Source organism: Gallinula chloropus, assembly GCF_964237585.1.
Source record: "Gallinula chloropus genome assembly, chromosome: 2".
NCBI classification, from domain to species: Eukaryota; Metazoa; Chordata; class Aves; order Gruiformes; family Rallidae; genus Gallinula; species Gallinula chloropus.
Window position 1 is genome coordinate 113,246,488 of NC_140086.1, and position 27,110 is coordinate 113,273,597.

The following is a 27,110-nucleotide window of genomic DNA, read 5'->3' on the forward strand; positions in this document are numbered from 1 at the left end:
AAACTACACTTCTGGACACTCTGAACAAGGGCTGTGATTCCAAGAGAGCAGATAGACTCAGCTCCAGCAGCTGCAGTGGTCACTGCCCCAGACGTCTGCCAGCACTCAACGTCCCTCCGCTTGCTCCTCAGCCACCACGGTTCTCAGCTCACCAGACTAACTCACAGACTAACTCACCAACTACTACACCTTCTGTGGAGAGGAGAGAAGAGATGCTATGAGCTGCTCTCCAACCTCTGGCAGGGAGGCAGGGCAGGCAGCTGTCATGACGAGTTGAAACCTCTGGCAGCCAGGACTAGATCTATCTAGAACTGCAAATCAGGTCCCTAAGATAAGGTTTGGTGAGTGTGAATATGCCTACCACATATTAGTGCAAACCTACGCTCTACGGCTTGCAGTCGCCTGAAAGGAAAAGCAAACCTCTTAAAAGTAAAGTGCAGCAAAAATGTCTATGCAGAAACTGTCGTGAGTTTTAAAGGTGGTGAGTTCTGGATTAATAAAACATGACGACGAAGCCAGATTATGGCCCTCATCATGCAGGTAAAGTCTATCCTTCTGGAGATTTCGCGCTCATACTTTTTTAGGACTGATTTCTTTCTGGCCATTTCTTATTTTAGTGGCCTTTTTGGAGCCACTGACCAGCAGGTTGGTGTTCTTGGATGATGGGTTTGGGGCTCCACTCCGACCACTGCGTCCGGCGTTCTGGTTCTTACTGCGGGCCGTTCGCAGCTTTTGTTCTTGCAGTCTCTGTTCCCACCTCTGTGGAAATGCAGAAGATAAAGACTGAGTCATGTGAAAAAGGCACTGCCATAAACAATTACATATTAATCTAAACTATCCTGAACCTTTTGGCACTAATGCTGCTCCAAACACCTCTGTCCTCCATCCCACAGGGCCAACGATCTCAGCTTGTTCCAGCTGTCTGCAGGAAATACCTGCCACATGGTGCGAGATGGGGGAATTTCTACAATACCACTTGATGTATTCAAAGGCTGAATGAACTGGGGCTGTTCAGCCTTGAGAAAAGAAGACTGAGAGAGGATCTGATTAATGTTTATAAATATCTGACATGTGGGACACAGGGGGAAATGGCCAACCCCTTTTCAGTGGTCTGCGGGGACAGGACAAGGGGCAATGGCTGCAAGTTGGAGCATAGGAAATTCCGCACCAACATGCAGAAGAACTTTTTCACAGTGCGGATGACAGAGCCCTGGGACAGGCTGCCCAGGGGGGTGTGTAGTCTCCTTCTCTGGAGATATTCAAGACCCGTCTGGATGCATTCCTATGCAACCTGTCCTAGGGAACCTGCTTTGGTGGGGGGGTTGGACTCGATGATCTCTTGAGGTCCCTTCCAACCCCTACGACTCTGTGATTCTGTGATGTACACAACAACATCTGGTGTGCATGCTGCACGTGAGTGCACATCTCACACCTTTTCAGAAACCCAAGGGAACTGGCACCACGCCATCGAAAAGACAGAGTCTGCACACTGAGAATCCTTTGCCTTAAAGCCATTCTTTCCTGTCTTACTGAATATGCTACTTGACTTCTCCTCAGAAAAGTCTACAGAAAACAGGCAATCCCTGCACAATATATATTTAAACACACAGCTACAAGGGAAGGTGGAATTTACTTTCTGGTTCTGCCTCTCCTTTGGTGGAGAGGACTGGGCATAAAAAAGCTTCTGTTACAGGTAGACAATGGAGGTAATTGCTAAAATTTGGGGTTACAATGGGATAGGTGTGAATAATGTACCTTCAGCTTTATTCATCGGCACCCCTGAGAAAATTTGATAAGCAATTAGATCAGTGAGCCCACCAAAGAGAATAGCTGTCAGATTTCCAAACCCAAAAGGGCAGCAGTGTGAGGTTAAGTGGTTAGATAGTTCAAAGTATGGAGACTGCAGACTTTCTCCTTTAGGAACAGAAATACTTAGAAGGAAAGCAAAGTAGATAATAGAACCTGGAAGGGATCTTTCCCCTGTATCAATTGACTTTCTCTTCTAAAACTCCCAAAGTCTGAGACTTTGCCCAGTGATCAGAGCAAGAGAAGTGCTCTCCAGCTTTACTCTTTAGTATGTCTGCACTGATCCTGTTGCTAGTCAGACTTCTGTCCTGGCTAGAGAAGACACCAGCCATGTTGTGGTTATGTTAACAGATGTCTTCTGTGGTCCACAGACAGCTCAAAACATTCATTTTAAGTGGTAACTCAAGATAAAAGTTGGATGCATGTCTTCAGAGATGAATGACAGGCATTAAAATGAAGCCACCATGAAACCTAGTTCTGTACTGGACATACTTGTGTGGTCAGGGTCATTATACACACCTTTATAAAACAAAAACTATCAGCAGGCATTTAGGTGTGTCCCACTCAGACATGTTTAAATGAGGATTTAATTTATGAAACTATTAATATCAGAGGGAACGTTGTATGCTTTGAGAAGTATTTTGTTTGGCAGTCATGCATCTATTTGACAGCCTGGAAACGAACACCCAAATAGGTTTCAAGACACAATTAGAAATGTCAAAACAGCGTGAGGAGGCCACTAGAAAAACACTCTGTGTGCCAGTAACAGGCCATTAATTTGACAGCTAAGGGACCGAGCGTCCATGTCATATGTCATATTCTCCTAAGTCCCACGTGGCATCATATGCAATTACAATATATTTATTTTTTAAAGATTTAAAGCATGTTTTCTTTTTCACATGCGGGTTTTACATGAGTAAGTGAGGAGAAAAGGGAATGATGAAAGCATCAAATACGATTTCCTGCAAGAAGCTGGTCTGTAGTCTGTAAGCTTCCACCGCTGGAAAGATGCATCTTTTTTCTCCTCTCTATCGGCTGCCAATCAGCCCGTGGTAAAAATCAATATATGTGCATGACTTTAATGCTCTGAAACCTTTCCTAAGTTGCAGAAATTGTTTTCTTCCATCTCTAAAAGTATGAGGAAGCACCAGACATTGTTTTGATTCCCCTTTTCTTTCAATTACAAAGAGGAGTTTACAAGCAGGGGGTGACAGCAGGTGCTATCCTGAAGCCCTAAGAAGCAGGGGCATCCATGTCTTCTGTCTCCCACATCTCTATACTACAGACTTTTCCTTTCAACGTTCCCTGAAATGAGTGAGGGGATGCCAAATATTTTCAGTGGGTCTTTAGTGGGAAGTAGGTGGTGAGATTTTCTGTCTCAAGCCTGCAAACTTTAATGCAGCAAAGCCTATTCATCCAGGAGCAACAGGATGTTCATTTCCTTTCTTATTTTCTGTGGACTATATACTCACCTGCATATCACCTCTCTGGTGGTCATTTGCCTTAACAATTATAAGAAAGGAATTCCCAGAATCATGATCACAATAAGCCAGAGTCCACACAAAAGACTATCCAACCATCATGTTTAGAGAGAGTTTGTGGATAAAATAAAAATAAAATTTCAAGAGACCCTAAGATGCAAGACTAAATTCTTCGGAATTTCACTAGCACTTATATGTAGCTATGGGGTATGAAAATGTGGTAGTGAAAATAACCACACCTAGAGGGGCTATGGGTATCTGAAAGTCAAGCAAGTTATTCAATGCTGAAGTAGAACAATGGTGTTTAACTTTTTATCAAGAATACCAGCATTCTTTTATCTGGTTGCATTTACCTTAAATCTTTTGTTTAGCTGATCCTTCCATTTTTCAACTAGGCATCCATCAAGAAGCATCAACCTGAAAATGAAGAAATAGATACAAATTACAGGTATTTCTGGGCTTGATTCCTGGGACGTCCCTCCTGATAATTTAACAGGATGAGGCTGAAATGCACCAACAGGTACTGTGTAAGGGATTATAGTCAGAAAATATGATCATACTGTTCCTTCTGTAATACTATTCTAAACTTCATAGAAACAGAAAACACTTTTTGAAAGAAATCAGATTTTACATCCAAAACTGCAGGACGTGACTAATATTGAGGAGACATTTTGAGCCCTTTGTCCTCACCTACAGCTATTCTGCAGGGAAAATCATCCTGTCTTGATCACTGTTCGCAAAAAGCGATGGGTTGGGTAACATCCCATGAAACTGCTTATATGTATATGTACATATATTTTCACTTATGCCCACTTTATGTTTGTTTGTGGGTGTGTGTGTGCAGAAAAGTAGTTTAAATTAATGTATTTTACTTCTGAATTTATAAAACACTATGCTTCACAAGCACCAGTTAATAGTGTCAGTGTCAGGAGGATGGAGCCAGGCTTCTCAGTGACAAAGGGCGATGGGTGCAAGCTAAAGTATAGGAGGTTCCATGTAACCAGAAGGAAAAACTTTCTCACTGTGAGAGTGGCAGAGCACTGGCACAGGCTGCCCAGGGGGGTTGAGGAGTCTCCTTCTCTGGAGACATTCAAAACCTACCTGCACATGTTCCTGTGTGACCTACTCTACGTGATCCTGCGCTGGTAGGGGGGTTGGACTAGATGATCTTTCAAGGTCCCTTCCAACCCCTAATGTTCTGTGATTCTGTGACTCTGTGTGATATAGGACTGAAGCTAAACCCCCATCATGAGGAATGAAAACCCAAAAAAGTATACACATGATGCAGCTTCTGTTCAGGTTAAACTATTGAGACCCTAACCAGCGACGAGCAATGGGACTTTTGCTGTTGACATCAGTGGAGCTACAGCTTCCACTCATTTTGCCTCTGACATTGAAAAAAAACCTGCTGTAACCCAAAACCTTCTGCTTGCATGCAACTGAGTTCATCAGGAAACACATATAATAGTTAATGTTTCTTTTTTCAAATCCATTTTAGTACACTATATGAAATTAAAAACCTCAGTGACCTTTAGAAACCATCACAAAATATTTAGTGAATAGTATATTTTTCTGTAGTAATGGAGAAGCAGATTACAATCCTTCACTTTTGTAATCTCCACACCCTGACAGACTCCTGAAATGTCCAACACAAGTAAAGGGCTCTAAATTAGTCTTTGTGAAATACTTCCAGATCTGGTGGGGAATGGTGCATGTTAGCTCATGAAAAAACCCAAAAGTTAAGGGAATAAGGTCTCAGATGGCAACTTTTACAAACACTTATAAAGTGTTTTTAAAATATCAACTCATTGAAATTATAGATATGGCCCACCAAGTTCTGCACGTAGATGTTCTGTGGTCCTCACAAATAACAGCATTCAATTAACAGTCACGTCACTGTACACAAAACCACCCTGTGCATTTTACGAGCAGCCTTATGTCTGACCCACAGCACACAGGCACACATGCCTACCACACCACAACCTGTCCTGTTGGCTCCTGTTGCTACTGGTACACTTGGGGTGCTAACAGGGATGGGATGTCCCCTTCTGCCTCAAGAACCCAGAGAGAAGAGGGAGCTGTGATTCATCCCTCCCTCCCCTCCAGACCAACATGCTGGATTTCCTTCCATGCCTGGGGCTAGGCTGACTGCCAGATGGAAGGTCTGGTAAAGTTAGTTTTGTTTTGTCTTTTAATCATACAGCAGGACTGGCAAGCTGCTCTGAGAGTATTTACTTTTCATCTGCCATCTGGGAGCCAGAGCTCCAATGGCTGCAGTTTTGGTTGCTCCCAGTACAGCTGTGGGATCAGAAACATCTCGCTGATGGCACTGATCCGAAGTATGGATGGGCCAGCAGAGAGGGCCTGGCTCTGTCCCCAGCAGCTCTGTAGAGTGGAGATGTGCATCATCTCCCATCCCCACCCCTAGGGTTGGTGGGGCAGAATATGCCTTCCCTGACAACATGGACCACCATCTACAGCCGGCCAACATCGGGTTTGCAACATGCGAAGCAGCTCATATCTATGAAAAGTAGTCCTGGAAAAACACTCCCAAGCAGCTGGAGATGCCTCAAGTCCTGCACAACGCATTAGGCAACATACTGTCAGCACCTAATGCCACCATGTTTCCCGCTCCATGTGTGAGCCAGGCTTTGCGAACTCCAGATTGTGGCTCGGGGCTGAGGGTGATTTAGTGGAAAAAATTAATTGCAAAGATAATTGGAACATGTAGGTGTATGTGTGTGTTACCCTAAAAACAAAAATCCTACCAGCAGAACCTGCTTGCTAGGAGGAAGGAAGCTTTGCTGGCCCTCCTCCTTGTCTATCACCGCTACCTAGCACGCTCTTCTACACCGCAACGCCAGGGCTCACCTTGAGCGCCATTCATAGCACATGATGAGAACATCCTGCTTTGGTTGAAGAGGTGGACACTGGCAGGAGGAATTTGTAAGAAGAGGCACTTGAGACAGAGGAATTGGCGTTGAAGATTTTAGAATGTCTTTGACTTCAACCACAGTTGTTATCTCATTGCAGTTCCCTCTTTCTACGCTTTTTACTTTAGCATGAATGACTGCAATTAGAAAAACAGAGGCATGAGAACAACAAACAGAGATTTAAATGCATCTTAAAATTAAATAGAAACATGTTAAATTGAAAGCTGTTGTTTTGGCTGCGAAACTAGAACTACTTCTGCATGGGTGGGCGCATACGGTGGCTTAGAATAACTCAGGCCTGATCCCGATTTGGTTTTCAGTTAGGACTGTTGACAACTGTGAAATTAAACATGTGCTTCAATCTTTGCCAGATCAGGCCAGGCGATCTCGCCTGGAATCGCACACACAAACAGCTCCTTTGACTCAGACTTGAACAGCCCCTTGCATAAATCGGACCAGTTCTATAGCCACAACTGGCTATTTCCAATTAAGCAATGAATAATTTACCTCACAGACAGTTAGCATGGATCCAGTTTTTTCTGTAATAAAACAATTTCCCTGTGCATTGCATCCAATAACTACAATCTTTTCTTAAACATAAGAAAGAAGGGAAGGTTTGAAATAAAGGCTTAGGATTGTTGTGATTTACTCAGTTTATAGGATGGGTTTTTTTTCATCTTTTGCCTTGGGATTATCCACCAACAGTAAGATCCTCTGAAACTGGTTCTCCTGACTATGGATAAGCAAACATTAGTATTTTTACCTTTTATTGTGGAAAGCCACACGTCTGCACAAATGGAAGAAGGTGGATCTGCATATATCACTCTGAGGATGATCCCTGGCTAACTCTGTACCGGTGAACTCCGGCGATAGCCACTACTGCAACATCTCACCCACCTCTTCTTGTGAGAGGCACCAAACCAGGGAAGGGAAGCCCAGTTTCTACAGGAATGCCTTTGTCTCAAGGAAATGTTCGAAATAGGTTGGATGCTACTATCACAACGTTCTTCTGTGAAAGAAGTGTGAGCAGTGTACGTATGGAGAACAGGGTGATGAGCCTGCAACAATGCTGCCCCCAGCAGCCACCAGGTCAAAGGCCTTTTAAAAGGACCTCTGAGTATAGAGGTAGAAATTTCTCGTCTAGAAAACAGCGACTTTAATGCAACCTGAGGTTTCTGAGCTAACTTTACCAGGGTGTGTATAAGAGCCTCAAAAACACATAAGGTATTTCAGTATGAGAGACATAAAATCCATTTTAAGTCTGATTGAAACCAAGTTCTGACCAGCTAGAAATACAACTTGGCTGTCAATATTATTTTAAAGGACCTGAGATAGATTTTTATTTTATTTGCTACTTGTTCTGCCTTGTCTCTCAATTCATTTTCCTTATGAACATGTCTATTCTCAAGAGGATGAATAAAATCTCTCTCTCTCTGAAAACCAAAACCTTAACATTACAAATTCAACAGAATTAAATTTTGGACCCCAGCCTACAGTTATTATTCAGGCAAACACTCCCACTGAAGTCATCAAGAAGTTATACAAAAAGAATACATCACACAAACACACCAAAATGCTGTGACAAAAGTGTGTACAGTTACCTAGGTTAGAAGTTCATCTTGATTATTCCCACCAAACTGACTTGGATTTACTTTTTTTCCTTATAGTAAGAAAGAAGCAAGTAACTACAAACCGACTTTCATTTGATGTCAGGAACTGGCTAGATATAAATAATGACCCTACTGCATAAGGACTGACTACATCCCTTGAAGAAATAACTTCTATCTGAGAGAAAAAAGCCCGTGAGGTGCAAAAGCCCACGGTACTGCATGGCAAATTCATAGTTAACAGGGGGCTTCTGTTTGGCACTACAGCTGTTTCATCTGGTGTTTACCTAATCTTAATTAGACTTTTCCTGACTCTCAGCATGAGAAAACCAGAGCAGGGGGAGCCAAGGAGAGAGGAGGGGAAAATACTTACTGCATTGCCAGTATGTCATGCAACATGATAAAATAATCAGTCAGGTCCTTGGCTGGCTGGTGCAAATTGTCACTGAATTCGATTAATCTCTAACAATTCAGCACCAGATGAAACCCTAGCTAGTAAGTAAAAGAATGTCTGAATCTCAAAATAACAACTTTTAACCTTGCTTCAGCTTTGTTCACAAGTGTTTTTCAGGTGACAAACCTCTGTTTATTCCACCTGCCGCACAAGAACAGGAGCTGGCCCAGTAGCAGGCAGCCACCCTCATGTTAGGTGCCATTGCACTTACTTGGAGCGACCTCAGCAGCAACAAGCCCCTTTCCTGCAGATTGACCTGTTGATCCCAGCTCACATGGTCGATATTTCTCCCACTTTATCAGAAACACCATCATCTGCTACTACTGCCTGTGCGAGCCACGTGCAAGCAGTGGGTCTCCAAAGGAGAAAGTTTGGTTTCCTCAGGCAAAAATCCACCCAGAAAAGCCGCGGTGGAGTGGTGTCCTCACACCCCACTTGCCCAATGGGGCCCAGTGTGGGTGCAGCACACACGCGTAGCTGCCTGTCTGTCAGGGGGCACAGAGTGGAGCAGGACAGGTAAAGAGAAGCGTTTTCCCCCCACGCACTTACTGTAGCTGTAGTTCTTGGCCAGGTAGGTCGACAGCGTAGGCTTTGTCTTTTTGCACCTGCATCGCTCTTCAAAGGAAGAGAAAGGGAAACGGTTGAGGGGTGTCAGAGGGGGCCTGGCTCCGGGCAAGGGGGAGTTGGGGTGGGGGGAGGCTTCCGAGGCTCACCCTGGCCGCGGCTCTTGCAGTCGGGCTCCAGGGGTCTCTCCGGCATCACCAGCCCGCCCTGCGTGAAGTCCGTCCACTTCACATCTGCAAACAGAGGCGCGGCGAGGAAAAAAAGCTGTCGGGGAGAGACTCCCGGGGCAGGGGAGGAAGAGGGTGCCTCAGCCCCACGCCCGGGACGCTCCGGGGAGGGGGAACGAAGAGGGGATCCTCCCTATTGCCGCCCCCGCCCGCCCGCCCGCCCCCCGGGGCGCTCACCCTCCGGCAGGTCGGTGACGATGGCCTCGGGGGAGATGCAGACGCCGCGATCGTAGACGGGGAGGTCGTCGCAGGCCAGGCTCTCGGGCCAGCTGTGGTTGTAGCGGCGCATGATGGGCTCGCAGCCGTCGCGGGCGCGCTGGCAGACGGAGCGGCACGGCTTGATGGGGTCGTAGAGGAACTCCAGGGTGCAGATAGGGGCGTACATGGCGCAAAGGAAGAAAGGGAGGACCGGGCTGCAGCCGGTGCCCACCAGCTCCTCGTACTGCTCGATGGCGAGGACGGCGTTTTCCTGGGTGCTGTGGTGAAGGTGGTTGGGCATGCGGGTGATGTTCCAGGGCATGGGGCGGCACATGGGGATGCGCACCGCCTCGCACGGCGCGCCCTGCGCCCGCGGGCTCACCCGCAGCCACAGGGACACCGCTACCAAGGCGCGCAGCATCCTCCTCCTCCTCCTCCTCCTCCTGCCTCTGCTCCTTCGCCGCCGCCGCCCGCCGCCGCCCCGCGGGTCGCGGCGGCCGAAGGGCGCGGAGCGGCGCTGCCTCCCGCCGCCCGGCTGCAAGTCAAGTCGCGGGAGCCGCCGCGCCGACAGCCATGGACATCGCGGGACCTCATTTATACCGGTGGCACGAGTGACGTGGGGCCGATCGCGCTCCCTTGGCAGCACCGCTCCTCCGGGGGGGGGGGGGGGCTGGGGGTGGCGGATAGTGAGGGGGGGTTTATGCGCGCGCGTGTGTGTGTTTTGCTGTGCAGGCACGGTGACATCACCTCCACCCCGTTTAATCCCTCGGCGACATCACTGCGTCTCTCGTCCGTGGCTCCAACTCCGTTTCAGTTTTCATCTGTGTCATAAATTCCTTCAGGTGGAAGAAGGGGGAGGGGGAGCAAACCCAAACTATACGCATCTGCCGCGGGGCTGCGCTCACCGACGCGGGGAGACGAGGCGGGAGGGACGTGATCCGCGACCGGAGCCCCTCTCCTGCGGAGCTAAACTTTACGCTGCATTTTCCCCAGGGACCCGGAGCAGAAACTTTTAGCTGGGCTTAGGGGAGCTCCGGCGGCTTACCCCGTCGCCTCCGTGCGCTCGGCACGGACGGGGAAATGCGTGAGGCGGGCGGAGAAGCTGCGCTTTGTCCGGTTTGCTCGGGACGGGGGAACTCGCGGGGGCCGAGCCCGGGAGCGAGCGGCGGAGCTGGGGTACAGCGGTACCGCGGCGCGGAGCTGCTCTGCAGCAGTCAGACTCCCGCTGCGCTTCCCCTCCACCTCTGCCCACCCCGCATTCATCCCCCCACCCCTCTCGCATTTGCAGGTGGGTGGGAGAAGGTATTTCGGGCTTTCTTCAAGATGTTTTTAATTGTTGTTTCCATCTTGCCACGCACCCCTGACCCAGCAGAGCAGCATGCCCTGCCTCAATCCCTTCCTCCTCTGGAGGCAAGTGTTACACACCAGACTTGAAGGGACTCCCCTCGGGAAACAAAAGTAACTTAGTGCCGCCTTATTGCAGTGGCCTGGGAAAACCCCGGCGTGGTTCAGTGCTACCAGCTCCCGGGCCTGCCCTGGCCAGGTACCGTAGTGCCGCCGGTGTGTCCCCACGGGCATCCGGCAGAACTCAGGCCTGGCTGCCGCAAAGTATCCCACGGGGCGAAGGTTTCCCCCTTCCCTCTGTGTGCGACTAAAGCTCAACCGGAGCGGGCAGTAAACAGTGAGAGGGCAGCAGGACACGAAAGGGTGTTACGTGCTTGGTGACACTGCCTGTGGGGAACTGGCAAGGAAAAGCAAATTCCCCCTGGACAGCAACGTTTAAAGCACCTTCATCCAGCAGGTCCCTCCAGTTCATGTATCCCCTCCCACTCAGAGTGCCCAGAAGTACCCCAAGGCTCGGGCCATCCCTCCCGGGCACAGCAACACGCCCCCCTTCACCCGCCGCCCCGAGGACCCCGGGGGCAAGGAGAGGTGCGGGGGGGGGATGGGGGGAGGACATGTCGCCCCACTGCCTCCAGCTCTCCCATCCCGTTTGCACACAGCAGATCGAGCAGAAACCACCTCTCCTCTCCCGCTGAGGTGATGCGGGTTTGGAGGCGGGCCGCCCCCGCCTCCCCCCCCACCCCCCCCCGCTCCTCCCCGGCGCAGGCCTGTCTGCCCGCCCGCCTGCGCGACGTGCGGGGCTGCTGTGCGTGGAGCGGGGCGCGGAGCATGGCGCTGGCGGCGGGCGGGCTGCAGCTGCGGCTGGGGCCAGGGCGGCTGCTGCTGCGGCTGCTGCTGCTGGGCGGCCTCCTCTTGCGGGGCGGCGGGGCGGCGGCGGCGGCGGCCGAGCCGTGCCAGGCGCCGCGGCAGTGGGAAGGGCGCACCGTGTTCTACGACCACGGTACGGGCCGCAACACGCGAGCCGCCGTCTCCTACGACGGCCCCAACCAGCGCCTCCGCATCCTGGAGGAGAGGAAGGCGCTCATCCCCTGCAAGAAGTAGGTGTCCGCGGCGGGACCCCGCGGCGGGGCAGGGCCGGGCCGGGCGGGGCTGGTGATGGTGGGCGCAGAGCCCGGAGGCGCCTCCCGGAGCGGGTGTGGGTGTGTGTGTGCGTGGGTCTCCCTCGGCCCCCCGCGTTGCGGGGCGGCACCTCCCCTACGTGCGTGGGGAGTGCGGGGGGCGGTGGAGAGGCTGCGGAGGGGGGGGCGGAGGGTGGGGAAACAACTAGCATGGAAAACATGTCATGGTATGACTTGAATCCATGCTCTGTGTTTGTATTTCTAGGTGTGTGTATATTTATTGTGTGTGTATATTGTGTATATATGTGTATATATATATAAAGATTTATGATCAACAGTGTCAGCTTGTTACCTTTGGAGATATTCCTCTCTCCCAACTATTAATTACTATTTTTTTTTCCCTAATGGGAAGTGGCTCCAAAACCACAACCCAATATGGGAGGTATAGCAGGTGTAATGAAAAGGTCGCGCTCAAACATGGGAGTAATGTCGGGGAGGGGTTCCAGCCCTGCAATTTGCTACCAAGTTTGAGTCACGTTTGACAAGTTCTCTGCTCATGCTCGGTTCCTGCAAGTGCCAAGTCAGTGCAGGGTGTCATACCTATGGGACGGACAGTGCCCTTATTCACACTGCACAGGCTGTGCAGCCCTTGAGGACCTCCTCGTTCTTCATTTATACACTATGTGTCTGCTAAGCCCATAACTAACTAAACGAAATCCCTGTTTCACCCCACGTTTCTTGATTTCTTGAAAACCAGGTGTAGAAAAAAGCTGACTGAAGGTGGGTCTCTCTTTTTTTGTCTCATCAACCTGCCAAGTTCAGGCCTGACAGGCTGGGTGGAAGAAATAATCAGCTCAGAGAGGCCTTCCTGAGCGAGATGTTTCTGGGTACTGGGTGTCAGTAACTCTCAGATACCACATCAAGACATACCCACCAGTCTGAAGGTAGCCAGGTACCCCCACCTCTCCCACCTTGAAATTGTTCATATAAAGGAGGGTCAGTCCTGGGGATGTGTGAGCCAAAGCCTACAAATGCTGTCTCATCCAAACTAAATGGTCTCTGCTGTTGAAAGGTCAATATTCCTTTTTGCTGCCAGCTGGTTGTTTTTTTTCCCTGACAATGGTCAATTTCTTACCAACATCACATAGTCATTGTTTTAATCTTTCCGGAGAGCATGGTCTTCCTTCGTCCTTTCTCTGACAGGCCCGAAACACTGTTAAAACTGAATTACGTGTCTCATTTTAAAGCCTAGCTTTCCCTCACTGTGCCTTTTTTTTTTTTCCTTTATTACTGTTTTCTTATAGGAGCCATATGAAGAATGTTAAAGGCAACATACAGCTGTTTGTTGGTGGTCTCGTAACATCCAACACAGAGCCTGACGCTGGCTGTGCTTTTCCTTCCCTTCTTTTAGAAGCCCTGGGTTGGCCTTCATGTTTGTGACAAGCACAGAACTGCACTGCAAAGTCTGATGCAAACCTTTCCTAGCTTCTAAGTGGTACTGAGCTCACTTCTTCAAGCTTGTACTTGGCTTATTTTCGAGGACCTTATTTTAAGATTGAATAATTATTCTACATTTCTTACTCTGTGCCAGATTTTGGCTTTTGCCAAGATCTACTCTTTTTTTTTTTTTTTTTACGTTTTTGGTAAATATTTGCTCTGGACATAGGGTCTGGGCTGATAGCACTAGAAAGAGCTGGAGTGCCGACAGGTACACTTGAAGCATTTCTTTGTTGGTTTTTTCCTGTATTCGTGGATTTTTTTGTTGTCAGACAAACCTGTGACCTCAGGGATCCCTATCGTTTCCATGCTGACCGTGTTTTCCACCCTCTGGTTTTGTTTTGCGCGCAGCTAGTGTCTGCTAAGGGTGGGACCCAGCTGCCATTGGAGTCAACAGAAAGACTCCCATTGATTTCAGTGTGTGTTGGATCGGGTCTGGGATTGTGATCACAACTTCATTTCACTGTGGACACAGTGAGTCATGAGCCGAAGCCTTCAGAACTCAGAGGGCAAGGGGATTTATCCTGTCTTTTGAAAAAATAACCTCTCCCCCACTCCACTCTGACGTTGGCAAGAAAAGGGTAATTACACCGAGGCAGCGACTACAAAAGCAGCAAGAAAAATAGAGCTGTCCTGGTCTCGAAGGAAATCTCAGTCAATTCTCATTAACAGACACATTTTGCTCCTATCAGATGTAACTTACATGCAGCAATCAGGGTTGGCCAACAACCAAATTTTTATACAAAGCGTTTTCTGAAGCTTGCAAATGTGGACCTTAATCAGACGCAGCCCTGTTTAAGTTAGTTCCCTAAGGTTAATCAGGGACACAAAGATCTGCCTGTGTGGAATGGCTTGCAAGCTCATAACCACAGGAAAACCTAAAACTTTCAGGTTTTATTGTAGGTATATGTTTCAAATTCATGTAATTTGCTGTGAGGCATTTTCGTACGTGCATCAACCCAGTGTCTTCAAGTAAACTCCTGAAAAGTAACTGTAAGCTAAATATCCCATCCCTTCTGCTCACAGGAGCACCTGAGATGCAGCAACTGCGTTGGTGAGGGCTGCCGGTTCCCCATCGGCCAGCTGCCACGTTGTCACCTGCCACTTGAGCACTGGCCTCACTCCCTGTGCATCCCAGTGGAGATGGTTCGTTACAGCAATCACTGACAGTTGTTTCAGCCAGCTCGTTTGTTAGGGGTGTGTTTCTCTGGGTGGTAGCATTGACTGCCTGCACCCCAGCTTAGAGTGTAAGAGCTGCCCATGGTGATCCTAGGCTGAGCTTTTTAGAGGAGAACCTGTTCCAGTTGGATTCATTACTGAACTTGGTTTTTTGCTTCTTTTGCAGCCCCAGCCTTAGCTACACTCTGCATCTTAAGCTTTCTCAAGTGTGCCTTCCCCTGATGCTTCTTTCCTTGCCCATAGCAGAGGGGTTGGAACAAAATGATCTCTAAGATCCCTTTCCAACCCAAACCATTCCATGATTCTATGATTTTTTTCCACTTCAGGATCAAAATTTTGGGGATAGACAAGGAGGGCAGGGCCACTCTTCTCTTTTGGCTTTGTGTAGTGCTCAGCTGATACCAGTAGAAGAGAAAAGAAAACAAACAGGTTTTTATTGAGTAGATTGTGCCATTTGGAAGAAGTCATGCCAGTAGGGTTATTATATGATGTGAAAGGACAGCACTTGAAACGGTTCCCTAGAGCTCTTGAGTCAGAGACACGTCACATTATCTGCCAAATAGGACAAGCTTTTTAATCTTTTCTTGCCTACCTTGGAGTTGCTTCTCTTTGTGCTGTGTATTAATCTTTCCTTGCTCTTGTTTAATCCCCTGTTGGCCACCATCTCAGGACACATCATAAAACAGGTAACAGTCATTAGCACAGTTTTGATATTGGTGCAAAAGTGCTTCATTTTAGAAGCACAGAATCACAGGATGGTTTAGGTTGGAAGGGACCTTAAAGACAATCTAGTTCCAACCCCCTGCCATGGGCAGGGACACCCTCCTCTAGACCAGGTTGCCCAAAGCCCCATCCAAACCTTGGAGACTTGGTAGGTAGCATGTACGAGTTTAGATGTGAGTATGACATCACAGCAAACCTGTAAGAAAACCTGGCACTACAAAGGTCTAAAGCAAAAATCCTGCTCACTGGATTGAAGCCAGAACTTCGTGTGTCCTGCAATTTTGTTGAAGAGACCAGAGTCAGAAGTGTACTGCCTGGCACTGCTGAAGCCACTCGACAGGCGTTAGTTGTGAAAGAAGAAAAGCACGAAGTGGGGAGTAGGGCAGAAAACACGCAAGTGGTAATTTGAGGGAGGGGGTGTTACTTATCCCGTGCTGTATTCATAGGGTTTCACCCTTATCTTCCATACTATTTTTCACAAAGTGATTTTAAGGGGAGGCCCAGTAACAGATTTTCTTGTGAGAAAGGTGATGGCGGTGAGAAAAAAAATATCCATGTGGTCAAGAAAATCAGCAGGAGGAAGAAAATTGATTTCTGTCTTCTATGAGTGCATTTTAACAGTAACCATGGTACAGTGTGCAGCAAATTGTGATGCCTGTGTATTCGAGACTGCTGGGGTTACTGTCTTAACAACCATTCCTGCAGAGCAGGAAAAAAACCCCAACCTGGAGATATATCATATTTCTTTAAAAGCAGAACTTCATCTTGGTAAATGCTATCCTGGGCTCCATCAGAAAAGGGGTGGCCAGCAGGGACAGGGAGGTGATTGTCCCTCTCTACTCTGCCCTCGTGAGACCCTGTCTGGAGTACTGTGTCCAGATCTGGGGGCCCCAGTACAAGAAAGGTGTAGAACTGTTGGAGAGGGTTCAGAGGAGAGCCTCGAAGATGATTAGAGGGTTGGAGCACCTCCCCCACGAAGAGAGGCTGAGGGAGCTGGGCTTGCTCAGCCTAGAGAAGAAGGCTGCGGGGTGGACCTCATTGCAGCCTTCTAGTACCTGAAGGGAACATACAAACAGGAGGGGAATCAACATTTTAAAAGGGTAGACAATGGCAGGAGAAGGGGGAACGGATTAAAGCTAAAGGAGGGAAGGTTTAGATTAAATATTAGGGGCAAGTCTTTTACAGAGAGTGTGGTGAGGTGCTGGAACGGGCTGCCCAGAGAGGTAGTGGATGTCCAGGAAGTGTTCAAGGCCAGGTTGGATGGGGCCCTGGGCACCCTTGTGTAGATCCAGGCCTGGAGGTTGGTGTGCCTGCCTGTAGCAGGAGGGTTGGAACTTTATGATCCTTGGGGTCCCTTCCAACCCAGACCATTCTATGTTTCTATGATTCTTTAGTTTCAATCGTATTTGGAGGATTAACTCCTTCACTTGGCAACACAAACTGCCAGTACAGTAGAGGAGCAGCAAAGCTGTGTTTAGAGAAACACGCCTGCTATTTCGGCAGGGTGTTCGCATGCGTGCGTCAGTCCCTCTCCTTGACTGAAGAGAAGCAGCGTATGGTCAGGTGCAAATATAACGATGTTCCTCTGGAGAAGGGGTGACGACTTCAAAATAAACAGAGTGTGGGCACGCGTGTCTGACTTATCTCAACTACTTCTTAGTTGTTTTAGGATGTGTGATTGTAAAGGAAAAAGCAGCGGTGTCTGACCTATTAAAATCATATAATCCATCCGTTCTGTGGTCATTATGGTGACTCAACGAGCTAAGTATTGAGCTACCCTGAGCCACTGCAGATTTGTTTCCCAGACTTGGTTTTGGGAGTGGTTTCTGGAGCTTAACATTTAGGGGAATGAACGATGGTCATGGGTAAAATTTTCAGAGTTGGCCAAGTTACTTGGGAACCCAAGCCCCATTTTTTAAGATTATGTAGAATGTGTAGACTTCTGAGACCATTAATTTGCAGTGAAACATAGAATTGAATTTTCAGCAGTTTCTCTAAATCTAATGCAATTTCTTGGGATCTAAAATGCTTCATAAACTGCCGTGTATAGAATTCACTTTTAAGAATGAGAACTAAGGGAAGGTACTGAAACCTCCTGCATTTACTTTCCTCCCATAGATATCAAGTTTTTTCCAGTGCCGTCTGCTGGTAACAACTCTTGAGTTTGGAGAAGGTGGCACTGGAAAGCTGCTGTGGTGGTTGCAGGCTGGCAGTCAGGTGCTAGGCAATAGCCTGAAGCATACAGCAATTGTTCTAGTGAAAGTGGTGTGCTGCTGGGGTACGGAGGGTTGGCTATGCAAGCCTCAAGTTTTGTATTCCCATCATAACCTGATTTACAAGTTGTTTACTGAGTCCCTCGGTGATGCAGCCTGCCAAGGTGGCCAGTTCCTTGGAGAAGAGCGACGAGGAAGCTGTGGTCCATGAGGGCTGCGTAGAGGATCATCTCATCTTCCCGCCTGTTACTCTGTTTGTTTCTGTCTACAAGAGGCAACAGCCCTTTCCCTTTGCAAGTTCTTGGTCTTGTTGGAAGCTGGCCAGGCTGTATATCACAGGGAGGCAGTGAAGCCAACTGCCTTCATTGCTACAGGTGGGCTGGGTGGGAAGAGATGAAAACACCATTCACGGGAGGAGGCTGAAAGTCTTCAGCCATCAAGCTGTGGCACTAGCAAGTAAAGTGGGCTCTGTCAGAGTAAGCTGGGATCTGTTGGCTTAGCAATGCTTTTGCTTTTGTGTTTTATGCTTTTTGACAACTTCCATGGACAGCAGCATCTTTGTCTCAGTTGGATGGGGAAAAAACAGATAACAATATGAGTAAAGCGATCCATTGCTTTGAGATGTCACATTCTCTTTAGTGTAGCATTTTCAAAGCCCTTGTTTATGCTAAGTACTCTGGAGTCATTCCATACGCTACAGAAACACAGCACCCACCTAAATGGCAAAAAACTAACTGGCTCTTAAATTTGAAAGAGTAGGATCCACAAAACGCTTTGAAGCTGGAAAGAAAATGTGGAGAAGCAGTGTCCAGTGGCCCCAGCTTGATAATTTGCCACAATGCTGGTCAGTGTATTTAGCAACCGCTTTCAGCATTCGATGATTGGTTGTTATATGGTGGTTATAAATAATGTTGAATGGATGTTGTTAAGACCAAACTGGGACAGGAAGACATCAGAATGATTGGCACTGGCACAATATTGCTGCTGATACTAATGGGTGTTGGTTTAAGCCTTTTATCTATCTGAACCCTTTAAAGTTCCTGGACCTTTAGAGGTCCAGTGTTTTCACAAGATAAATTACTGTCATTTTTATTCAGGGGCTTTTTAAAAATTTTGGGGTCTTTTTGGTAGAGACGTAGAGTGGAGATGAGCTGAAAGAGAGATTCAAGTTCATAATTTGTTCTGTGCTTGCAGACAGCCTGCAGACAGTTGATGGTGACGTGACTGCACAGCTAAACAAACACTATGAAAGAAATCTTTATATTCGTGATTTTAATTTGGGCTCCATTCAGTTTGAAGCCTGATGTAATTCCCATGGCACAGCTGGCAACATCACACCTATTCTCACAGGACCAAATGGCATTTGTCTGAAAAAAGCATCTCCTCTGAAGGATGATCTTCTAATTTAGGGCTGATCTTGCGGTGCTGTGAGCAGCTTAAAACTGACTGCACATTGCTTTCAGAAAATTCTAAAGGATAAATGCATCCAAAGGACACTTCACGGGTTGATGCATTAGTCCTTTAATTGTAATCTACTTAAGTATCCAGGTCTCCTTAATGTAAAAGGGCCAGTAATGTCAAACAGTTTTAGGTATTCAAGAGAGTATTTACAGAACTGCCTCCAGAAGCACCTCCAGAAATGTATCTGTTGGTGCAATTAGTATTTGCACTATGGCTCTCTATAATCCTCCCTGCCTGTAGGTGCTCGATGTCTTCCTGTCCCAGTTTGGTCCATCAAAACTACAGTGCATGACCCAACAGGGTGGGTTAGGGCACAGTCTCCTCCCCATGATGTGTATCCATCAGTCTCCTGCTGTGTCTGTCTCCAGGCTGAGCAGTGGGTGTATGTCAGGGCTCCCTTCCTTGCAGGGTGAGGGAGCAATGTGCTTTGGCATTGTCCCAGCAGTTGGGAAGCAGCTGTGGCATGCTCCTAGGAGCAGGATTTTGTATTTTTTCTCTTTGTCCTGGAATTTTGGGAGAGCTCTAAGACCAGGGGACATACTGAACTTCTCAGGCTCAGTCTCAGGTTTTTCTTCCATTTGCAGTTGAACTCTACTTGATATGCCAGAAAGTGAAGGGTTGTGAATATGACGGCTGCATATGTTACAGTTGGGAGCATACTGGAAAGCTGAAGAGTTTGAGTTAAGAAGCAGAATCATTTTTCCCTTACTTTTTTAACTGAGGGCTGCAAACTTAGCAAAGATGATGAGAATTTTGCCTGTGGCGCAAGGATCTCATCTCGGGACTGTATGTTAGATGCACATTTGTAACATATGTGGGAGGTATATACAAGAAATACATCTCTCTGGTTCCAATTCAAACTCAGCTTCAATTCCTGAGGTTGGTCCACACTGCCAAAAATGATACCATCATTCACCCTCTAGCCTTATTGATGACAGCAATGTTATAACTGTGGTACACAGCTTTCAATGTTGTGTCATCTGAGTGGAATTGGAAGATGTGGTGATAAAACCTGTGCCCCTGAATCCTGTCCACACCCTGCCTCTGCCAGCACTTCCAAGGATGAATTTTGGTAGGCAGTTGCCAGTTAGAGGAGAGGAAGTGTTCAGGGAAAGAGGCAGAATGTTTTAATTAAAAGAACAGAAGACTTTTTTTTTTTTTTCCATCTTTTTAACCTTCCCCACATTTCATTTTGCAGGCCATTTGTTCATTTGTGTACTTGATTTTTGTGCTAGTGCTGTTGATTGCTTAGTCTCACTATCGATTTGTTGATGTGATGAGAGAATTTATGTATGTTTCTTATTTTGCAGTACAGAGGATGCTCATCTGTTTTTTTCCTGTCAGAGGTCATCCAGCCCTGACACTTTCTTCTCCAGCTAGAGAACTGATTTGTTTTACCTATCAACAGGCTTGTCCATTTATTATCTGCATGGAACAGGTTTTCAACTGGATGACATTTTCACAGACAAGCAAAGTCAGTGAAATGGTACTAATTTATACTTTTATCTGCATGCCAGCTGATTAGCTGATGCAAAATGGAAAGGTAGGGCTCCACACATGTATATCCTCTCCATTTTGCTATGAACCGATGGCTAAAATGAGATGTTTCAGTCCAGGGAAAGACAGCGGCAAAGCAAATAATACTGAGTTATCTTGAAAAAGCAGACATAGACTCATCTGTCATGTACTAAGGGAGATGGTTAAATTTAAAGGAGCTTTGGGAAAGAAGAATGCTTGCAACAGTAGGACTAGGGGGCACGTAAGTAAATGCGTGAGATTACAAACTGATGCAGGTTTAGAAATGGACTGTTGACAATTCATGGATGAACATGGCAGACAAGGATTTCTTCTCAAGATAGGTTTTTAGGCATCAGATCTGTGCATGGACTGGAGGAGGGAATCTCTTCCCATGCATGTTGTGCTGGGGCTGCTCTCTGGAGAAACAGACTTGTGGCCATCTGGCTGCTGATGTTTGGGCTGTGGATCTGTGTAGCTGCAGCAACAGCAATCCAAGTCCTGACTTTCATTTTGGTCTTCATCGCTGTCTTGCCTTTGGCTTGGCCTCCCCTGTAGATTTGCAAGGAATTGCTTGCTCAGCAGCTCACTGAGTTCACTCAAAGTATTTTTTACCTGTTGCGCTTCTTAACTCAAAGGGGAAATTATTTTCTTCTCTAATGTGTTTTTAAGGCATGGTATAGTGTCTGGCATGCTGGAAGCGGGGGTGATGTCTGGGTGGAACAGGGCCACCTTGTGCAATATTTTGGCTCTTCTAGAATAAGCAGCATTATGCCCAGCATGGCATTGCATAACCTGAAGGTACCACTGGCCAGTGAAACTTCTCCTCATCTCTGCCAAGCAGAGCTGTTTCTTTCAGCTGTTTTTGTTTACTGCCTCATTTTCATGGCCCTGGGGGAGATGCGAGTATGTTGACAAGAGATCTTAGATTCCACAGGGAAACACTGTGTCCTCCCAAGGCTCCAGAGGACAGCTTTTTTGCCTATATCATGGTCACTTTCTGATACCCGAGAGTCACAGGTCAAGGACAGGATTCTCTGCCAGGAGTTTGTTCCCATGTGTAAAATTACAGAAGGCTCAACGTGTGAGACAGTCCTTGTTTTCAGTAGTGCATTAATTTCCGGAGTTGGTGCCTTTTATACTTTCTTACCCAGGAGTAAATTAAGGGTTTTTCAACAGCAGCATAACTGTCCTTGTACAAAAGCTAACTTATGACAGGTGGTAGTAAGAAAGAAAGAATCACTTGTTTTCATCTGAACTTGCACTTCTTAAAAAATTCTTTTATAAATACAGATCCTTGACAAATGTTTATTTGAGAATCAGTTTAATCACTCTACTGAAGGTTACGTGCACACATTTGCACTTATGTCCCACTCAATTACTAAAAGATGCTTCCCTTGTACCACAGAAAAATAGATAAGAATAATTTTTGCAATTCTTCCTTTTATTCTGAGAATTTTATTAGCAACATTCCCACAGTCAATAGGGCTGTTCCTGTGACTTAGCAGTGACCATATTTTTGCTTTTTCAGATTTGGTTTTCAGATTTTCATGATTTGTCAGGATTTCTGGCATCAGAAGATTAAATTGGCGGGCACTTTCTTTTTGTACAGTGCTTTCACTGTAGTTATTACAATTTTTCAGTCTTTGGCTGTTAAGATTTCATACGTCTCAGGAGCTGCTTTGCTATTTATTCCATGAAAGCCGATTTTATCCCTTTCATTCCTTATGAAATTTACCATTTTGTTCTGGCATCATCCAGACTATATTTTGTGGGCCAAATGAAGCCCAGAGGGAACTTCCATCCAGCCTTCTGCCTTTCCCTGCTGAATAGCTGCTTGTTGCTTTAATAATTGCCTGGCACTTGGATCCCCTTGTGTTGCTGCTCCTGTGTCCGTGTTGGAGGAGCAGAAGGGACTGGATGCGTAGGTTGGAAATTACCCCAGTCAGTTGCCCTGTGGGTGAGGGTCAGTGGTATTTACTGCCATATTGGAAGAGTAGTGGAATAGTCAGCAGTAGTATGTGTGGATGGCACTGCATATGTATAGCTTATTTCTTTTGGGTATAAAGTAACACAGGGTTGAGTGATTTAGGGACATTATTAATTTACTGTCTGACCAAAAAGGCCTCCAAGATTTTGGCAATTAAGAAGAACTGGATTATCAGATATCATTGATAGATACCAAATTATTCTAAATCTGGAACTCTGTCTGCCTTCTATATTAGGAGAGGAGAGGAGAGGAGAGGAGAGGAGAGGAGAGGAGAGGAGAGGAGAGGAGAGGAGAGGAGAGGAGAGGAGAGGAGAGGAGAGGAGAGGAGAGGAGAGGAGAGGAGAGGGAAGAGGAGAGGAGAGGGAAGAGGAGAGGAGAGAGAAGAGGAGAGGAGAGAGAAGAGGAGAGGAGAGAGGAGAGGAGAGGAGAGAGGAGAGGAGAGGAGAGAGGAGAGGAGAGGAGAGGAGAGGGGAGAGGAGAGGAGAGGGGAGAGGAGAGGAGAGAGGAGAGGAGAGGAGAGGAGAGGAGAGGAGAGGAGAGGAGAGGAGAGGAGAGGAGAGGAGAGGAGAGGAGAGGAGAGGAGAGGAGAGGAGAGGAGAGGAGAGGAGAGGAGAGGAGAGGAGAGGAGAGGAGAGGAGAGGAGAGGAGAGGAGAGGAGAGGAGAGGAGAGGAGAGGAGAGGAGAGGAGAGGAGAGGAGAGGAGAGGAGAGGAGAGGAGAGGAGAGGAGAGGAGAGGAGAGGAGAGGAGAGGAGAGGAGAGGAGAGGAGAGGAGAGGAGAGGAGAGGAGAGGAGAGGAGAGGAGAGGAGAGGGGAGAGGAGAGGAGAGGGGAGAGGAGAGGAGAGGAGAGAGGAGAGGAGAGAGAAGAGGAGAGGAGAGAGAAGAGGAGAGGAGAGAGAAGAGGAGAGGAGAGAGAAGAGGAGAGGAGAGAGAAGAGGAGAGGAGAGAGAAGAGGAGAGGAGAGAGAAGAGGAGAGGAGAGAGAAGAGGAGAGGAGAGAGAAGAGGAGAGGAGAGGAGAGAGAAGAGGAGAGGAGAGAGAAGAGGAGAGGAGAGAGAAGAGGAGAGAGAAAAGAAGAGGAGAGAGAAAAGAAGGAAAAGTCAAAACAGATTTCAAAACTTAATAGCAATACATGTAGAAACACATAACTGGTTCAACCCAAATACCCCAAAACACCATCTGAAAGCTACAGGTATAAAAGCACATAAAATTTCTAGAATTCCAGAATCACAGTAAAATCTTGATTGCTGTATTCATTTGGATCTTAGAAGGCTGAAATAATTTTGCTCTAGCTCCTTTCTAAGTTAAAACAAAGGCAATCTCTTCATTGCAGTTGAAGTTGTCTTTTAATATGAAATATCCAAGAAGTGGCTTATCTTTAAATCCATTAAATTATTTCACCCTTCTCAACTGGAAGGCAATACTGCATAGTTACTGGACATCTTATTTTCTATGTGTATTATTTAGCCTGAGGACAGTTCCTAATGAAATGTGATACTGTGACTGATAGCAAAACAATGTGGAAAACCATAATTACTACATGTATTGCAACATCCCGTATTAAGGTTACTTATGATGAACCTTGTCTCTTTACTCCACTTAAAAAATAACATTGTAATAGCGCTCTGCATATTTACCTTTTGGTCAGTTGAATAGTTCACAAGTAATTCATTCCAAAAATGGTTTCACTGGTGCTTGTTGATTTTGTTGTGCTGTAACGTGCTCCTCAGAATCTGCCCCTTTAAAGCTACTGCCAAATATTATTTCATGTTTTTGACTGTATGTTCAAAACACACAGTCAACTGCTTTACTGGAGTTAGCAGTACAGCAGGAAACGTTTTATGACATCTGTAACTAATATCCCAGGTTGTCTGTTGGGAACACGCTGGTTTTTAACAGATTTTATTTTTTTTTCTGTAAGAACAACTTGCTTTTTCTTCAGTCTTTAAAGGGGTATGAAAGAAAGCCCCTCAAAACACTGTCACAGGATGGCACAATTTACCAGCAGGATGAAGAACAAAAACTTCTGCCTTTGTTCTGACCAGTTCTTATTCTGAGTTTGGCCCCAGTTGCAGAGGAAAAAAAAACAACAGTGTAAGATAGCAATGAGGACAACCACTTACAAGACTTTTCTACTGAGGTTTCAATCTCTGATGTGGCCCCATCTGTTTCCCTGTCAGTTCTGGTACTTTCACACTTGGGAAGCTTAAACTTCTGTCTCCTGTCAATTCTTCGTGGGAATTCATGGTGAGTGTGCTACTTCATCTGAAAAATCAGATGGTTTGGTAGATAAGAGGGTTCCTAAAAATATGATGTTGCTTGGCATTTGCCATTTATTTTGGTGAAACCCTACACAGGAAAGCTGGTGTGAGACCTAGATAATGTTCAGCTCCTGAACAGATGGGAATTTCTCTGGAATCAGTCTGTCTTCATGGAAACCTGGTGTTTGTAGCGATACCTATTGTTTCAGAAGTTATTTTCTGAGGGGGAATGAACAGATTCTTCCCAAAGCTTCCCAAGGGCTTTTTTGTGCATGTCAGTGCTGAAGGCTTTCAAAAACCCATATGAGGCACAGAGTTGATGCCGTGAACGCAGCAAAGAAAGATCTCATTTTTCATTCTTTCAGTATCTCCTAATATCATTTGCAACAGTGGTTTTATCATATTCGGATACTTTTCTTGCCAGGAAACTTATGATTCTGCCATACTTTTAGGCAGCCAGCACTGGAAAATTTACTCATGCTATGTAGTTATGGTAATTCTCAGAGGATGTGTATTATTTGGAAAGCAGAGTTCCATACAGGATGAGGAATTCTTATTACAATTAGTTCCCAAATTAATGTATCACTATTTAATTAGATCCAGATTTGTTGGCCTACATCTTCTGTAGAAGAAACACATTTCTTTTTCCTTATCTGTGGTGGCATCTGGGGATTGGGACACCTCCCTGTCTCTCTTTAAATACCTGTGCACAGAAACACACATGATTTGCAAGGCCAGACTAGTTTGTTACCGTCTGTCCCAGAAGAGAATGAAAGGGATAAATTTGGATAATATGCTCGATAAAGTGTGAAGATGTAGCGTCTCCTGTACTTTTGTATAGAGGGGGAAAAAGAATTAGGTAGAGTAAAAGGAGATAAGGATGTGAGAGGTGAGACATCCCTTCCTTGCATTTTGTTTATCCCCTTATTATTGAAGAGTGAAAGTGTAAGGAACTGTCTAACTGCTCTAACATACCAGAAGATGAAAGACTTGCTTATTGTTTTTTAAGTAATCTTCTGGGCTGCCTGTCTCCAAAACCAAATGTAAGCATGTAGATACTGATTGGCAATATAATTGTATGTATTCTTGGTCTATTGATATATTTCTTTTAATTTTTGGTTAGTTACATTGCCTTTAAGAGTAGGAGATCTCACAACGTATACACCTCTTAGGTGGGTTGTTTAAAATTCCTAAATCATTAATGCAAGTGGCCTAGTCTTGTGAAGTAGGAAACAGTTGGCCATCCAAGGTGGAGGCAGAATTGGGTGTAATTCAGATATGTCCAGGGTACCCAGCCCGTCGTATCATTGTGCTAATACAGTCAAGCCAGGTCAGTGTGATGTACAGATTGGCATGGAGGCACAAGCTGGTGTCTCAGCACTGCCCAATGTAGGTACCACAGCTGCTTGGTTGGAGCACAGTAAAGAAATCAGTCCAGGGTGGGTCAAGTGGGACCTCCTCTCTCACTGTGTTTAGGGAATCTAGCACACATCTGAAACACAGTTTGGTTCTCTGGATTTCCCTCCTCTGAAAGAATGGAAAAATTCAGTTACAAAGGTCGTGTTACATCTCTGCAGGACATGTATTGTAACTGAGATGCTTATATACTCTAGCAATAGTAACTATAAACATTGTTCAATGTGTTCAGTGTCCTTTGGATTATTTTTTTTTTTAATCATGGAAGTGTTCTTTAAATATCCAGTATTCTTCTCCATGTTAGCCTAATGAATTATGTGCTGTTTGCATTTGCTACACACCCAATTATAATCACTCTGGTCTCCATAATTTATCCTCCCCAAGTATTTGCATGCAGTTTTAGGCTGTAAAATTCCATAGATCATTTTGTTGGTTTTGAAGATGTCGCTTAAAATACTAAGAAAAGAGGGAGAACATGTCATCATTGCAGTATGTGCATGGTGCTTGCCAGGAAGTCAGTACAGTGTATGAACAAGCATTAAGTATAAAGACAAAAATCTGCTTAAATCATAAGCCCAAGCTGCCTGTTCTGAAGCAGCATGTGTAGAAGTGAAGCTTTGTGAGCACTGATCATAGCAGCCTCCAGCTACTACACCTCTGAGATACACCTGCTGTGCAGAAGGCCAGGGCATGCAGCGACAGCGTGTGGCTTCTGTGTTGCCGCTGAAGGCCTTGTCCATCTTCTGTTTCTCCTGGTTGCTTCAGCAGCATTCCAGTGGTCCTGATAGAGGGCGGCTGGCTCTGCTGGTAAGGGCTGACCCATGCTGGGATTTTTGCTCCCTGCCTCAGAAATAATTTTCCTAATTCCTAATTGAGTCCAACTACAGGGTTAACGCAGTGCAGACAACCTGGGACAGCAAGTTCCCCAAGAGGTACAGCAGACCAGAAAGCAGATGGATAAATGGAAAAGCTGCAAAGATTTCCCATAAGTGAATTAATCTTTTTTCTGAGTTTCCATACTCTCGGAGTTGTAGGATTTTTGTGAAGTTAGCTGTAGCAAATGACTACATAAAAAAGGCTACAAAGGGTGTGCGTGTGTGTGTGGCAAAAAGATGTTTCATACAA

The 27,110-nt window shown here is 46.3% G+C and overlaps 2 protein-coding genes across 2 annotated transcripts in view; one reads left to right on the forward strand and one right to left on the reverse strand.

Annotated features, from left to right (window-relative positions):
• Nucleotides 1-570: 570 nt before the first annotated feature.
• On the reverse strand, nt 571-9,864 carry SFRP4 (secreted frizzled related protein 4; the record flags this gene model as incomplete). Its single annotated transcript, XM_084260909.1, is given in 8 exon segments — nt 571-759; nt 3,641-3,704; nt 6,159-6,357; nt 8,831-8,896; nt 8,995-9,078; nt 9,250-9,715; nt 9,717-9,809; nt 9,811-9,864. Coding segments are annotated over 8 exon segments (1,215 nt in total).
• A 1,544-nt stretch (nt 9,865-11,408) lies between these two features.
• The window catches only part of EPDR1 (ependymin related 1), a 33,056-nt gene continuing 17,354 nt past the window's right edge, over nt 11,409-27,110 (forward strand). The window contains exon 1 of the mRNA XM_084279859.1: nt 11,409-11,711. Within this exon, the coding sequence (XP_084135985.1) occupies nt 11,443-11,711 (269 nt within the window). The 5' untranslated portion in view covers nt 11,409-11,442. The remainder of the gene's footprint in view (nt 11,712-27,110) is intronic.